General features: G+C 40.5%; 3 protein-coding genes across 3 annotated transcripts; 2 read left to right on the top strand and 1 right to left on the bottom strand.

Moving 5' to 3' along the window:
- Nucleotides 1-1289: 1289 nt before the first annotated feature.
- LOC129599410 (neuroligin-2-like) lies at nucleotides 1290-6118 on the top strand. Its single transcript, XM_055497636.1, has 10 exons — nucleotides 1290-1672; nucleotides 2694-2949; nucleotides 3627-3716; nucleotides 3901-4086; nucleotides 4181-4377; nucleotides 4577-4739; nucleotides 4933-5135; nucleotides 5215-5362; nucleotides 5448-5568; nucleotides 5688-6118. The coding sequence occupies exons 1-10, from the start codon at nucleotides 1469-1471 to the stop codon at nucleotides 5845-5847; spliced, it is 1728 nt and encodes a 575-aa protein (XP_055353611.1). The 5' UTR covers nucleotides 1290-1468; the 3' UTR covers nucleotides 5848-6118.
- LOC129599400 (procollagen galactosyltransferase 1-like) lies at nucleotides 5923-9321 on the bottom strand. The gene is given in 8 exon segments (XM_055497624.1): nucleotides 5923-6970; nucleotides 6972-7032; nucleotides 7228-7411; nucleotides 7529-7841; nucleotides 8133-8202; nucleotides 8358-8422; nucleotides 8547-8769; nucleotides 8848-9321. Coding segments are annotated over 8 exon segments (1800 nt in total). The 5' UTR covers nucleotides 9099-9321; the 3' UTR covers nucleotides 5923-6337.
- Nucleotides 9322-12357: 3036 nt separating this feature from the next.
- Nucleotides 12358-15466, top strand: LOC129602701 (sortilin-related receptor-like). The gene is made up of 7 exons (XM_055501806.1): nucleotides 12358-12486; nucleotides 12728-12929; nucleotides 13134-13202; nucleotides 13327-13467; nucleotides 14108-14437; nucleotides 14541-14626; nucleotides 15009-15466. The coding sequence occupies exons 1-7, from the start codon at nucleotides 12394-12396 to the stop codon at nucleotides 15348-15350; spliced, it is 1263 nt and encodes a 420-aa protein (XP_055357781.1). The 5' UTR covers nucleotides 12358-12393; the 3' UTR covers nucleotides 15351-15466.
- Nucleotides 15467-16298: the final 832 nt, after the last annotated feature.

Genomic DNA, 16298 nt, shown 5'->3' with positions numbered 1-16298 from the left:
CGCTTTTGATTCGCATAATTCTCTGACACCGTCTTGGTAGATGTCGTTAAATATCTAAATTCTTTAGCATACCACGTATCGATCGCTATCTTGCTTTACAAGTTAAAATTAAAACCAAATGAGCTGGTACATATTGTTTGTGTGAACTATAAACGCAATATTTACTGCAAGAAGTGTGAAGCATGCAACAAGATTGTGTACTTCGGTATTTTCCATAGCAGAAGGTCAAATGTAGCTATAGCATAATTCAAAGCTCACGTTTCCCATCTTTTATTAACACTATGTTCCCTCGTTCGTAAAACTAATTATTTCCTGTTCTATAATAATAATAGTACTAAAAAAATCTTTGGGAGAACCATTTGCGTCATTTGTCTGATCTAATACAGACGAATTTTTGCAAAAAAAATATAAGTGAATGACCGCTACTGCCAGCAAAGTGTCCTATGTAAGCTGCAGTACAATGCAGATAAGTTTGTTACTGCATGTAACAGAATTTTCAACATCAGTTGTTCGCAAATATCTGTTGCAGTACTGGAAGATGTAGTATAATCCGAAATTTAAAGCTCCAGTAGTTTTCATTCGTACTGCCATTATAAAAAAAAGATATCTGCAGTTTTCAATAACCAGTACTTCCTGAGGCGGGCGGAATTACAGACTGCACGTACTGCTGAAGTTGTGCATGCGCACCTCTAATTAACAAGCTATAAATACCTCACGAGACGAATAAAACAAATAATACAATAATGAGCAACTCTTGCGTTACTCCCCTTGTTAGGCTACTACTAGGTGAAAGGATGTGTCCAAATTTTGACCTTTAAATAGCGTTTAGCTGACGTTTTTTTGCTTGCTGTTTTACTCGGGACGTTTTCGATCGTCTTAATGCTACAAGTAATGATTTTGTAGGAAGTGAATACGTGGCAATTGCTGTTGTCCCCACTTTTGAAAACTATCTTCTTTGTGATCAAATATGGACATCCAAGAGTTCCACAAGTAAAAGGGTTACTGTAGTGGCACTTGTAGATGCCATGAAATGACTCTTTTACAAGATATACGTACATACGTATACTATAATATTTAATCGTAAATACTGTATTATACGTGTATCGAGTTTAGTACGACATGCTGGCGCGCAACCGCACTGTACGAAAGGGATTGTACATGTACATTGCACAATGCGGTGCTCCCTGGTTGTGTACTGTACTACAACCGCAACCCGATCCTATTCCTTGCACCCGGGCGTGACGATTTAATCAATCATCAAATATGATTATTCCTCCAGAGCACAGATTCCTTTTCGTGGAGAGTACTTGTCTCCAGAGAAAGCGCAAAATCATATTAGTTCATGATGTCACATACTTGAACCTTCTGTTCCCGTTTTCTTCGCTTGCTGCATTTCATAATTTCGGAGTTCCTGAATACGGTAGTTTACATTTGCCTACATGTATAGTATACACGTAATTGCATCAAAATGAAAATTAGCATGCTTGTTATGCTAGCCGGGTTATGTGGCGCAAGGGCATTCAATTATATGGATTATTCCAATCTTTATAATGGTGAAGTACACTTGCATCAGTCCAAAATAAGCGGGCGCCTTTCATGGCATTCCGATGATCTTGAGTGGAAATCGTGGGAATTTTTAGGTCTGAAGTATGCCTCAGCAGAGCGGTTCCAGGTAAATGAATTTATTTAGCTGATACGTGAGTAATTTGTGATGCGTAATGCAGCAAGCCACGCCATTAAATATTTTCTGGAAAAAAACTCCACAAAATTATAAGCATTTCATATCTGCGACAAATAATAGTGCAGAAAAAACCAGCAGAGGACATGCATAGCCTCAATACAATGACTGCATGAAAAAATTTTAAATGCTCTCAAAAGCATAGTACACAGCTCACAGTCAGTGTTTGCAACCGCATACATAAACTTATTTTTTTATACATATTTATTTTTATATATTTGCTTATCAGGATTATATCATTTTTATAGAGTATCTGTACACAGCAGCATATTCTGAAAAGCATTTAAGTTACTGTTGGAATATCTAAATGTTCTGCAGCGATAAGGGTGAGACTTTTTTTGTTACTGTTCGCCAACATGCATATCGGGTTGTTTATTTTAGAAAATGTTGCTAGCTACAGTAATGCAATCAATGGAAAATATACCTCATAAACAAACTGTTAAATTAAGGTGATCAGTGGTCACTGCTGACTACTGGGTGCCCCCAGATATTAGCGATATGTATGCAGTATATTATGCAGCAATTTGCCATATTTCATGCTTACGATGCGACAGTGTAGCAGTTTTCATCGAATTACAAAGTATGTTAGCGCATCATTGGAAAAGATCTACATGCAAGTTCGTAACTGTTGAGTCAAGTTACCAGACCAAAATCACTGTGATACAACATTAATGTAGGAAAGAAAGTGTATTAAGAGTATACTCTGAGTTTATTTTGGGTATTTACGGGATTATTAATCTCCTCACACAATGTCGTTGTTATTAATTACGCATCGGTAACGGATTTTAAAAGCGCCAACTTCATAAATTTTGTAAGTACAAAAAATTGCACGCTATATATATTATTGAACGGACTGAGTTTGTTATACTATACCATTGTTATACCTTCTTGAAAGGCTCCCAGAGCGACCACCTGGGTATTGTGCTTTGTTTTTAGTTCACTGCTTTGTTTTTAGGCGCCAAAAATTTTTGACGATTACGATAATAAGCAATTCCGTGGCAAAAACGGTCAGCGGAAGCCATTTGACACACCTGGACCAATGTGTCCACAACTACAAAAGCGGAACATTTCGGTTGGGGAAAGACTGGATAATGTCAGCGAAGACTGTTTATATCTCAACATACATCTGCCGGTCGTAAATAAGGAGCATCCGCTGCTTAAGCAAGAAGCCTGGCCTGTCATGGTTTACATTCACGGAGGCGATTTTAAAGGCACGCCCGCGCAGGTTTTCACTATAATATATATTCGGTATTCCCATAGCTGAGCAATTTGCGCATTTTGTTATATTATCCTAAATGATGTTTTACGGCCAATGTTGTTCTAATATTTTGAAAGCTTTGATACTAAGCGAAAGCAGCTGCGGTTACTGGACATCCGAAGTAGCCCGTACATACGGCTACCACGCGTTCTAATCGAAACAAAATACAGCGGAGTTGAATCAGTCGATACGGTGCAGGAAATCAAATTATTAGACTGCTACAAATTTAGCCGGGCAAGTTTAGCAAAAGATTTTTATAGCCACAGTCAATCATGATTTATTCATGAAGTATAAAAAGACTAACAAATGCATTTGAGTGAAAGTGACAGTGGCGGCCGGATGTGCAGCATGTGGAAATTATCGATTCCATCCAAACGGCTAACTTCCGCTTCGGTTTAGTCTTCCGTACAGTTTCTTAATGTAGTATGGTTCATAGGATATTTAAAATTTGCATTTTTTTGGATATAGAATTACCGGTAATATAGAAAAATGAGCGATCCGTATTCACAGTTAAAGTTTTGCTCTCAAATCATTAATCAAACCAATTAATGAATCGAAGGTTTATTTATCTATGCCGATTTCCGTAAATTATTCTGGCAGATTAATTAGTGGTTGGCGTTTCTGCTGCAGGTGGAGCAGGTCATTTATTGAACGGCACAATTTTGGCGAAACAACTTGATGCTGTTGTAGTCACCATAAATTATCGTTTAGGACCATTTGGTGAGTGTAACGAATTTAACACTTCGAGCACAGACCATACAGTGCATTCAGGTGCGTTTTACCTGTTCTCTGCCGGTGCGTTTTACCTGTTCAGCTGCAGAATGTTTACTTATTGTACTCGTATAGAAGTATAGCCTGTGTAACCTGCAACAATTTTATCATCAACTTTAAAAAAAATCTCCAGGTTTCCTTAGCCTTGACGACTTCAACGCACAAGGCAACTGGGGAATAAAAGATATCAAAATCGGTCTCAAATGGATACAGATGTTTATTGATCGCTTTGGGGCGGATCCAACGCGGATCACGCTTTGCGGTCAAGATTCTGGAGCGCTGCTGGCGTCTCTTTTACTGATTGACCGCGAAATAAAGAGTAAGGCATCCTTATCAAGGAGAACGCTAACGGCTGCTTCTGCTCGTGAAAAAAAAGTTGCATAGGCTATATAATGTAAATTGTTGTCTGTTAGGCATAGTTTCCGGCATTATCCTGTTGGGCACGAGTCCTGCCAGCTTTGCGGGGCAATATTCAGTGCGGCCTTTTGGATTACCACAAAGCATGACTTTAGCATCCACTTTGGAATGCTCAACTAATACTTCCGACGAACTGCTCAAATGTCTTCGCAACACACCTGAGCCGGATCTCACAGCCGCCGAGGAGAAAAAGGTCAACTTCGATATAACTATAATGAACTGAAAGCACTTGCGCTTGTTTGTCTGTAATGCGCAATATGAAACCATTTTGTTGTAAATTACACTAAGATCATTTATTATTTAAGATGCAGAAAACGTCGCCGTTCTGCGTGATTAGTATTTGCGCAGAATTATTCTGTTTGCGAATGGGCTCATATTACATGCTTATACAGACCACCAACAGCAGTACACAATCCGTACACTGGTTCCCATCGCTGGAACTGGATGTTGTACCAGATGAACCTCAGCGAAGATTTCGCAGCGCCACATTTGAAGGAAGTATTCTACGGGGAATGGTGCCTACTCTGCCTAGTCATCAGCAACTCCACAGTTCAGGTATCGCAACACCGCATCAAACTATGTATTGTCTTACATTCAATGTACGCGCAGATTATACTGCGATTTGTGCAAAGTGTAAACTATGCTACAAGCAGCAGCATCGTGCTGCATAGTACTACGACATTTTACAATTTACGGTAGTTGCTGATTGCTTTGATGGAATGATTGTTTCCTTTTGTTATTTTCGCAGTTTTTGACATAAAAAATTTTAGTGGACCTTCAAGAGCAGTTTATCAAAGCGAAGTTAGGAGCGATGATTACGACCTTTTGATCCACACAATATCAGGACTTCTGCACTGTGATATGACCTTTGCCCATCACGATTTTATAGCAACACACTTTTTAAACGAGAACGATTCTCTGCTAAACGAAAACAAAGAAATATCGAAAAAGGTATGAATACATTTTTTAAATCTTTTCTGTACACCCCTTGATATCGAATGCTTGCTGTTTGCAATTTGCAAATGTTCAGCATGTGGAAGAACTGGTGGATAAAATACCGCTAATAATGGAATATGAGATCTTTGCCAAACAGTCCTTGGATTCGAGCAAACATTCTAATTATCGTATTTTTGACCTTGACATTGATTCATCAAGCTGCGGATATAACACTGAATTCGGTTAGTGGTATTGACTATATACATTTTGCATATCTGTCTGTACCTACCTACTGGTGTCTTTTCAAGTTTTGTTTAACTGATTCAGGTGTTGAATCGGCAGTTCTTTTTGGATTACGTATGCGTGCCACTAATCTGTCGGAACAACAAGTCTGCAAGAAAGTGGAGCGTCAGTTTCACAATTTATTAGCTAATTTTTTGAGAGATGGGTATGTATAAATTAATATCAAAAACCGTTCTAATCTCTGTCTGTGCCACGTTTTGAAAGCAAAGTAGTTTTTACTTTCATAATAATTATGCAGAATACAACATTTTGCAACTTCTACAGAAACGATTTTGGAATGTTGCTCGACGGAATTCATGATCACAACCAACCTCGAATATACCGTTTACAGAAAGATTTCCGTTGGCATTTGGCCGAACATGAATATTTGAGCGAAACAAAACGGCTTTTGGATAAATTCAAAGAAATACCGTGTTTTGTATGATTTCTTTGGCAATATATTGTCAATTGCTATTAATGATTTCAGAGGCATGATCTCTCGGATGATCCGCACTTCCACTGTGCACATGCAGCTTTGTGGTGACGTTGTTGTTCAAACATTTGTTATAAAAAATCACACATCACGTCCTGACGACCAGGAGTCTAATTTCAGGACATCAATACAATGTACAGAGTTTTAAGAAAGTCTAATAAAAATATTTCACTAGATCTCAAAGTTGATGTCAGTTGTTCTAATACTCGTAAAAAAAATTAATAAAAATTAAAAACACCGAATCAGAGTTCTGCACCATCAGAAAACAACGCTAGAAAAGAAATAAGAATACTATGAATGTCACTGAGAATCCCAAAAAATAGCAGACTAGATCTCACAAGTACAGTAAAAACTAGGAACTATTTGTCAAGGCACCAGATTTTGGCACGAAAATCTATCAAATGTATCTAACAATGGCACACGAGTAACACAACCACGCCTTTCAAAGTTCATCATGCGTTGACAAGGCCAAATCCCTGCCATTAGCTTCGCTATCGCTGATCGGCTCACGCTCCTCTGCTCCATCATCTAATCCATCACCCCATTCCGCAATGTTCTCCGTATCGCTGATATATCCAAATTCTCCAGTATAATGGGTCGGATACACCAGCAGTGGATATGCAGAAAACGCACGCAAATCCCTATTCTCGAAAGAGCCCTTCCACTCCTCATTAGGATGGCGATCAAACATAATGGGCAAATATTCGTCCACAGGTACCATTTTGGTCAACGGATTACCAGCCAACAACTTCTGCGCTCCGGTACTGCTCAACATGTAGCATAATGTCCAATATGAATAGCTGACGTGCACCAAATGCTGACTGCCTTTCACATAGGGCTCCTCATCATCCATCAATCGCTTCCGTCCCAGATAGATGAGATCCCATTCGAGATTCAGCCGGTCTATATCCTCCCAGACTTGGGTCATGCGATGGCGAACGTTGTAATCAAAACGGATGTCATCCTCCAGTACTAACACTTGCCGATACCCTTTCTCCACTACATTGCGCCACACTGCGTAATGACTGAGAAAACATCCATATTCACCCATTGTCAAGGGGCGTTTTTTGTGCGGGATCCTCATAGCTGGGCAGCATTGAAATTCCCATGGTGTCGAGCAAGTCATGATTCAATTTCCTGTGCCCATTCTCGGATTAAATGCAGTTAACGACTCGTTGAATTAGTGTGAGTGTATCATACCAACGGAAATAAATGTATCTCAAGATTTTGTCACACTGGACAAAAATTATGAAGATTGATACAGTCTGATGAATATTCGCAGCTGATAAGCCTGCGGCGATGACTCAGTTTATGTTACATCTCACGACTTACTCTCCATCAACTGCACTAATACGTTCCACTTCCATGTTCAGGGCTTGAAAGCTATTCTGCATGCGCTTTTTCCTGTCCGGTCTCCGATCCAAATTTATGAAATAAATGTGGTCAAAACCCAGTGTATCGGGATCCTCCTCTTCAACGGTGATGTATTTTGTTTGCGGAATGGCTTCGCGATACACTGGAAAACCACACAAAATGCAACCAATAGCGAGAGTGTGGTAGGTGATACTTACATCATGATCTTCTGTGCAAAATCAAACAAGACAACTTCAGCCCATGTCAAATATGAACTTACCCAAAACTTCCAGCTGGAGATTCCGGAAACCATCAGTCTGGTCCAGAAAAGTGCTACCGTTAACTAACGGTATCATACTGTATCCGTATTGCCTTTTATTAATAATATTCGCCGTAACATTTCGACGGATCATATTGAGAAGAAATTGCTGGTACTGTCTCATGTCGCTCTTTTCTGAGCCAAACCGCAGATCCAGGAGATCAGGATTTTTCAAATTAATCATTAAAACCCCATGTACCAAGCCAACGTCAAAAATGCCGAGTTTTTGAAATTCAAAAATCTCAGTACAATCTTCAGATCTGATATAACGACCCTGCAACACAAAAAAGTTGCAGGCATAAAATATTACTGACAATGAGCCACCGCCATACGCTATACGTAGTGCAATCTACAAATCAAAAAATTAAAAGCTACGCAATGTCGAGTCAATTAATTACATTCAAGTACAGAGTCTGTAGTCTGTACATTCTGTAGTTATGGGAGCAATTCATTCGTAATCACGCTAACAATGCCACAAGGACTATGGCCATACATTTTAAAATTAACAATAACACGTAGTAATACTATGAACATCTGTTGCAAACGTGCAAATGGCTGGACTTACTTCGGTGGAAGTGTTGCACCAAAAGTTTCCATGTTTGTTGAGCGAAGGCAAAAATGGCCCGATGATGTCGCTATGAGTGCAAAGCCAAACAACATAAATGAAACAATTATGCTACCACACAGTCTCGAAGCGCGCCAACTAGTCTCTACAGAAGCTCAACAATTTTTATAAAGTTTTTACGTAAGAGTTTTAAACCCTGACAAAAAACACATACAGTCCCCATACCGGCCTGAATCCACCAAATCCGTAATTGAGGAAGGATCGACAAGAAACGATGAGGAATCCAGAAACTGCACAGGAATGTCAATAACAAGACGAAAGCGTACTCGTTGCAATGCTGTCGAGAACTGAACATGCCAGTGGACGTTTTCGAATGCATGCGCACTTCACAGATCACACCGTGCACAACCGTACCATAACGAAGTCATAAGCCAGCTGGCGCGAGGTAGCCATGGCTGTGTCTCGCAGCATTTCAACATGTCGCGCTCGTGTATCATCCATCGCAAATGGGTATTTCTCGTGTGGGAGCGAACAAGGCAGAACTTCCAAATCGACAGCCGCGTATACACCATTCGTTCCTTGCTGCCATTTTTTAAGAAGCTCGCTGGTTTGGTCCATGTTGCAGTCCGTTCTGATCCTGCATGAAACAGACAATCTAAGCTGAACAACCAAATGTGGATGCACATTTCTTTAATCCCAACCCAGAAGTACGAACCAGATGGTCATCCTGTTCTGTGGATAGTTCTGTCGTTCCAAACCACCCAAAACGTATGGCAGCACATGCTCCGCGTTTCGCACGACTAGGGCAACGAAAACTTTCGGCCTATCTGATGCGATTGTGCTTGTGGGGGAATATTCCCCGCAGATGTTCAGCGATACCTCCAATAGCAGGACATACCAGTACCAAGTTCCCCGTTCATTATGCGATTTGATCATTTGAGGAACTTCCTTATCAATGAGCAGCATCCACCACTGGCTACACCTATTCAGTCGGTTTGAAAGTACTGCAAGTAGTTGCTACCGATGCTATGCAAACTTTTGAAAACATCTGACCAAAGTAAAACGCAAGCACGAAAGTCCGTACACCCCAGTCTAAAAAAAGAAACAGTAATGAAAAGTGAAAACGATCTGGGAAGCAAAAGCAACAAATTATAAACCTTCGCAAATTAAAGTCTAAAAAAGTATAACAATTACCGGTACCTAACAAAGCAATAAAATCATAAACATAATAAATTTTTACATGAAGTCTATATATAGATATTAATTTACGCTATGGCAATGAGCAGCAGGAACTTTGTGCGGCTGCTTGTTCAGTGAGTGCTTGTAGTGCTTACCGCCAGCGGAAGCATTTTGTTCATGCGAAATTTTATACGTGTAGTTTTGGCAATAATTTTAAATCCATGCAATTACGGTACACCGCTTTTGTTTCTATATATGTTGATTTAATCCTTTACCAATTTTGGAATTTGTGCTGCGTGGTTATAAAAATAAGGTCATGTCTACACGCGAGAACACTCCCGCGCTATGAGTTTTGGCTACGCGGAGAGTATCTCGCGCTATGAGTATTGACTACACGCGAGAGCTTTTCCCGGCACAATAAAACTGCGAACAAAAAGTTTAACAGACCAAAAACCGCGCGAGAACATTTCGCGGAGTATTTTCGACTACTAGTTAGGGCAAAAACGGGAAATTGTAGGGTTCTTTCAATCATTTCTCAGACACACGTCCACATACGTCACGTCCACGAACACACGTTCACAAACGTTTTTATTTTTTCTTGAGATGGTGAATTTATGAAACAGAGCCTAAAGTTGTTATCGTATGGTTTAGTATGTGAGCAACATTCACAGCGCAACTGATCTGTATCCGCTGGGCAGATGCAACCGTATATATACGGCGTATTTCCACCGTATCTGCTGCTGTTACTGTGCAGTTATGACCTTTCACCGTGGTTTTCGTTCGAGAATTACGACCTTGGAGAAGGCGCCAATGTGCCGGTTTCGATTACGGTTAAAAACCAGTGGCGCAGTTCGTCCTCCTGGGCGTAGTTGGCGTTTTGGATCTGTTTGCCCAGTAATAGGTCATAGGTAAATTAAAGGCAAACGAGTAGTATATCAAGCAGTTACAGTATTTCCTTCAAGTAATTGTCCGTGGACCGGGACGTACTCGATGCTGATCTGACCCTTGCCCTTGCTGTCCGGAGGACCGGATGGGAAACCTGAAATGTAACTGCAGTTTCAGCCAGTCTGTGGACATTTGACCTGTTGAACAGTAGATCCGGGCAAGACCAGGGATGTCACATGTACAGTTATACAGCGCCAAACGTAGTGGCTTACACCGTTAAACATGGGCTGCACAATGCTTCCTCCATGGATCCGCATATAGAAAAGTGGCCTCGTTATTTTGGCACAGATTCAATTCTGCAGGAAGTTCTAGCCCGCCTTTCTGGGGAAATGCATTGCGCAGTGCGCAACGCGTCTGTTCCGTCATAAGTGCCGTTCGCATCTCTGTCTGTGTTCCCGAAGAAATTCCGTAAGAATTTCGTGCTCCTCTCGCCCTTGCCTCTTTTCCGTGCGTAATTTCGTTCCCCGGTTGAAGATTTCTTTCGTGATAATAGTTCCGGTTATCCCGCTCGACCGACGTGAAGTGTTACAGTGCTGGCTGTGATTCTCGGTGGCACGCGACCGAGGATCAGCTGCTCCACAGTCGTCTCCTCCATATTAGACAGCCGTCTCGTTTCAGGAAAATGTTTTGCTATCGTTTGCGACAGCTCGTGGTTTTGGTCTTCTGCAGCCGGCACGTGGATGACTTCCAATATTCCGTTGACCACTGACCAGCTTCAGACGGATAGCTGCTTGGCAGTCGCTTTTCAAAGTGGAGGTGATAGTTTTTTTCATCGGAAGTACGTCTCGCCGATGAGGATGATATACGCCGGCTTTCTTACAAACCAGTTTCACTGAAATCTGTCGCCTATCTTAATTACGAGTACTAATGCCATTGCATTAATGCCATGCATTGTGTGGGCTAATTATTACAGAAACGCCGGTTAGTTCAATGTGCGTGATGCCGGTTCGATATTACAAGTTACCGTAATTATCGAATTTGTGGCACCCCCCGCAATAAGCGCACCGCCGCATTCATGTTCGAAAAATAACCGCACCCCCCGAAATTACCGCACCCGGTGCGGTAATTAAATGTTAAGTCCAATAAACCGGTAATTACACCGCATTTTGTGTTTTAAAACGTATTTACTTAATCATATGTAGCTGAGTTGTGATCGAAACTTTAACATGGCCATATGTTCGAGTACAATCAAAGATGTAGCAACAAAAATTACCCAGTTACTACTATGGAAGTACTTCAGTATAGGTATCACACTCACATTGCTAGCTAGCCATATACTCGGTAACTGAGGCGCTTATTTTCAATAGAGCACGATGCGCTGTTGTTTCGAAAAATCATGGGCCCCTCCGAAATTTATTGTTTGAAAAATAAGCGCCCCTTCTAAAATTTATTGTTCGAAAAATAAAGGCACTCCGCGAAATAAGCGCACCTCCCCGAAATAAGCGCACCTGCTCCATGGTATTCGAACCATTTGCCGCCCAGTGCGGCAAATTCGATAATTACGGTATCTACTTTTATGTACGAGTACAAGGGTGACTTAACAGTATTTCCGGGGTTGTCATGACATGACAGATATCATAATATACAAAGTATTTAGGTGCTTTATATCTTTTTACTCTTAATTTCCTTCCACCAGAAAACTCCCGCGACTAGCCATTTCGTAAAAATAAAATAAATATAATTCTAAAAGTACGCAAGCAGGATCTATCGACCGGTTAAAGGTTTTACGTTGGGTAGTGCGTACAAACCAAATACATAGTGCCTACCTTGTAAGTTACGAGTTACAGACAAAAGGTTTGTTGGTCTCACTGATCAGCTGTAGACGTAGTCGAAAGGGTACGAAGAAACGGATCTCTTTCGGATTTTTTCTCTGTAGAGTTGCGAACCCCAATTCATGAAATGCAACATTTTTTATTAGCTCAAAGTTGAAAGGGAAGGCGCTGAATTTTGCCAACATTTCCAAGCAATGCCCGCTTTAAGTTCCTTATTCGTAACGATTTTGGGTGACCGAACCTTTTGCACTTCGAAACTCACAAGATACAGTAATATGCTGGACACATAGCTTGCAGTACAAATTTAATTACCTAGTAGTCTCCTTACAAAATTTTTCACTGCGAATTAACGATTTGTAATTTTTATGTTAAAATTCGAACACGGCCACTTATGCGCAACAATGAAGCTAATATGGATTTTGGTTTTGATCGTCGTTAAAGTTAACACATTTATCTTGGTAAGAGCTGTAAAATCGTATGCAGTGACACTGTCACCGTACGTATTCTTGTGCATTTCCGTATATCGATATTTTCCGTATATATACAGTACTACAAAACATTTTACGTCAACAAAACGACATTGACTCTACGGTAAACTTTTATGATGAACTTTTATTGGTCATATAATGTTATTATTGACCGATATCTTTATCTGTGTGTATATTTTCCATTGTTTTTCACTGTGAAGAAATTTTGCAGACTATACATGGTGAAAGGCTGGTGCATTTGTATGACCCTGCAAATTACAATGGTCCGGCATCTTCCCGTGTGCAGAGAAGTGTTGAAGGTGTCCCATGTAACCCCGCAGCCAACAGCACCAATGGGAAAGCATTATGCCCTTTGGCATACACAGCTTGCAATCCTAACACTCTTAAATGCGAATGTGACAAAACCATTTCCAGTAAGAATTTCGAAACGAATTTTAAAGGTTTATAATTTTTAAGTGCATTTGCACAATGCACAGTTAAAGTCAGTCTTACTAATTACCTTCATACTTCATTCTAATTACCTTCATAATTGCCTTCCTGCTGAAATGGCAGTATAAATTTGCAAATCTTATATACAGTATATAAGACCTGACTGGGACTTTTTATTTTGCAAATAGTGGGAGTGTTCGAAAACGAATTTCCTGATTTTGTGACGTGCGTTCCTTTTGAATACGTCAGATTGACCGGTAAGTCAGAAACGCATTCGCTGGTTCAGTCTTAGCTAACTGATTCCGATTTAATTGGATAACTGCAGTGTTGTTTTCTCTGTGATCACTTAATATATAAAAATTTTAATCACTTGCTTTGTAGGCAATTGTATAAAATCAGCTGATGTGTGCAAACTTATCGTGCCCGGCGCATTTTGTGATCATCCGCCTCGAAGAAGGGAAAAGAAAAGCTACGGCAAATGCGCATGTGAACACGGAGGCCTGTATCCAAACTGCACAGTCAGTAAGTGCAATACGTTATTTATTCAGTTTAAAATTTGAAATACCGTAATTATCGAATTTGCACCCCTGGGGTGCAAAAGTTCAAAGGTCTTGGAGGAGGGGGGCTTATTTCGGGGAGGGGCGTTATTTCGGGGGCAATTTTTCAAACGGTATATTTCTAAGGGGGCGTTATTTTTCAAACGACTGTGCATCCTGTTCCACTGAAACTGAACCCAGTAGATAGCGGTATTTGCAGTTTCACAACTTGCGAGCAGCATTCTAGAGCATAACATCACATTATTTTTATGACTGTTCTACTGTTTATTGATCAAATCATAACAATTATTATGAATAAAAATTTGCGGTATATGACCGTATATCTATCATTTTGTAGCGCTTAATTTAACATTTAATAGCGCCCCCCTGGGCGGCAAATTCGGGGGGAGGCGCTATTTTTCAAACGGGTTATGGGAGGGGGGGGGGGCTTATTTCGGAGGGGGGCTTATTATAGGGGAGGTGCAAATTCGATAATTACGGTAATTAAGTTTTATAAGTATTGTTATTCTACTGATGTCACGTTAGCCATGAATGCATACCGTAAGTTGATACTGGCAGTAGCTGATACGAGTATCCTACATGCATTGCATGATGATTGCTTTTAGGGATCGGCACACTCTGCCAACATGATCTTACCTGCTCAAGAGATGTTCCGAATTCTTACTGCGCAATTGCTGAGAAATCAGACAAAGGCCAGTGCGCTTGCGGCAAATTCTCCGACGGAAGGGCGTATATTCCAAATGCATCAGGTACAACGTGCCTGCCGGCCAACTGCGCTGCCAAACCTTGCCAGGGTCCCGCTTCCGCTTCCCAGTGCTACGACATCAAAGACAAAGCATTGGAAGGATATGAATGTCGCTGCAACACAAACGCAAAAGGACGTTCGCATTCACTTGATCTTAGTGGAGGAGCTGCAACACAAGTCGAAGGAATCTGTAAGTGCGGATACAGCTACCCAAATCAAAATTAGTGATTCTCGATTATTTTTCTAGATTTAACTGCATAATAGTTTAGCTAATTATCGGTTTACCGTTTCAGGTTGTCCGGCTAATCAAGTTCCTTGTGGTGATTACAAAAAATGCTTATTTATCGAAGATCTATGCAACGGCAAAGTTGACTGTGAGGTATAATAATCCATATACTCTTATACAGTATAATACGTACGAGTACTGTAGATATACAACTTTTATTTCATATCCGCACCATTACAGTCGAAAGAAACACAATTATTTTTAAATATGCATGGTTTGGTAAACACTGGAACGCTCACGGCCAGGTTTCGCGTTTTGCACTAAACCTGTACAAAGGTCACATGTTAAAGCGGCATATGGCAATTATAATTTGCTATCAAAAGCCGTTTAAAACATTATTATGTGCTAATAAACACATCCAATTAATTGTATTATTTGTATGTATATATGCTATTATGCCCCATAGTTTCATAGGCTAAACTGAAAACTTGTTTTGTCAACTAACTGCAGATAAGTAATTTGTTTTGCTATTTAGGATTGTTCGGATGAAACGGCTTTCTGCAGTGGAAGACCGCCTACAAACAACCCGCAATGCCGTGTTGCAGGACAACAGCCGACTACGGTGCAATCTCTTTATCCCAGCATTTTCCAGATACAAGCTCTGAGACCATCGGAAATTTTTGTTCAAGATTCCAGCCATAGCGCAGGTTCTCCGACAGCTACTGGTGCACAGCCGGCAATCGGTGCCGCTGCAAATTCTCTTGGTTTAGACAGTGTCATCCCGGGTAGAGCTCTTCCGCTTTTCAGCCCCCCGCTTTTAGGCGGATTCATAAACGGGATGGAGATGCCGCAGGTATATGGCATATCAGGCCGCTAAAGGGCAACGGTTACTGACTTCATTACTGTGCTAGTTGTACATAACATCGTTGATTGTTTGCCATTGTTAGTACCCGAAACACGATGGATGCTTGTAATGATTTCATTTTTACTTGAAAAACCCACTACTTTAGTGGGTTTTTCAAGTAAAAATGAAATCATTACAAGCTTCAACTGTGCAACTGTTTATTATGTGCAACTGTTTATTATCACTCTGATAGCGTGAAGCTGTAGAAGTATAAATTGCGATCCAGACATGTGCGCGGGCACATGAAAAAAAATTAAATTAACAGATTAGGTTTATATCACATTCGAAATAATGAATCATTCGAGGAGTACTTAGGTATCACACAGACGTACCGATGCAACCATATCTGTCATCAAGCACATAAAAATTGCCGCAATCTCAGGAATTCACTGCTCAAAATAATTTTCATAAAAATTATGGAAGTATAAAAGCATTAGGAAATTAAGTACTTTCAATGATTCAGAAAGCTATTTACCGCTGTATACCGCAGAAAGCTGCTTAAGGTTTGCCGTTTAGTACAAGTCAGTGCAAGCAACACATCTCACGTATAACTAACGGTATAAGGTGGACATTTAAGCAACATGTTGCTGATCGTCACGATATCGGGTGCATGAATATTTCTTGAATCACCGAATAAATCTTTGTTGTTTTCCGTCAAGGTAACGAATTTGTTAACTTGGCGTGTGGAAGTGAATATCCATACGTGAACACCTCTGCTTCGCAGTTGTTCCACTCGCGCTTCATGCTCTCTTATTCGTCGCCTAAAATTCTTGACAACGGCATAAATCAGTCCTTCCTGTATGGAAAATATGCTAGACAGTGATTCCCGGCATTTTCCCCACAACAACTCCTGACTCCACCATCGCCAGAACGTTCTTTTTAAAATACGATAGAGAACAATATATAGGGGAAAATTCAACC

The sequence above is a fragment of the Paramacrobiotus metropolitanus genome, unplaced genomic scaffold, assembly GCF_019649055.1.
Source record: "Paramacrobiotus metropolitanus isolate TYO unplaced genomic scaffold, Prichtersi_v1.0 Parri_scaffold0000004, whole genome shotgun sequence".
Lineage (NCBI taxonomy): Eukaryota > Metazoa > Tardigrada > Eutardigrada > Parachela > Macrobiotidae > Paramacrobiotus > Paramacrobiotus metropolitanus.
This window is presented reverse-complemented; position numbering and strand designations above follow the sequence as displayed.

Coding starts and splice junctions, on each gene's coding strand:
- LOC129602701 (XM_055501806.1), top strand. CDS start 12,394: ATGTTAAAATTCGAACACGGCCACTTATGCGCAACAATGAAGCTAATA. Junction 12,930..13,133: donor ATGTGACAAAACCATTTCCA/GTAAGAATTTCG, acceptor TTTTGCAAATAG/TGGGAGTGTTCGAAAACGAA. Junction 13,468..14,107: donor GTATCCAAACTGCACAGTCA/GTAAGTGCAATA, acceptor GATTGCTTTTAG/GGATCGGCACACTCTGCCAA.
- LOC129599410 (XM_055497636.1), top strand. CDS start 1,469: ATGAAAATTAGCATGCTTGTTATGCTAGCCGGGTTATGTGGCGCAAGG. Junction 4,740..4,932: donor TCAGCAACTCCACAGTTCAG/GTATCGCAACAC, acceptor TTATTTTCGCAG/TTTTTGACATAAAAAATTTT. Junction 5,569..5,687: donor GCTAATTTTTTGAGAGATGG/GTATGTATAAAT, acceptor CAACTTCTACAG/AAACGATTTTGGAATGTTGC.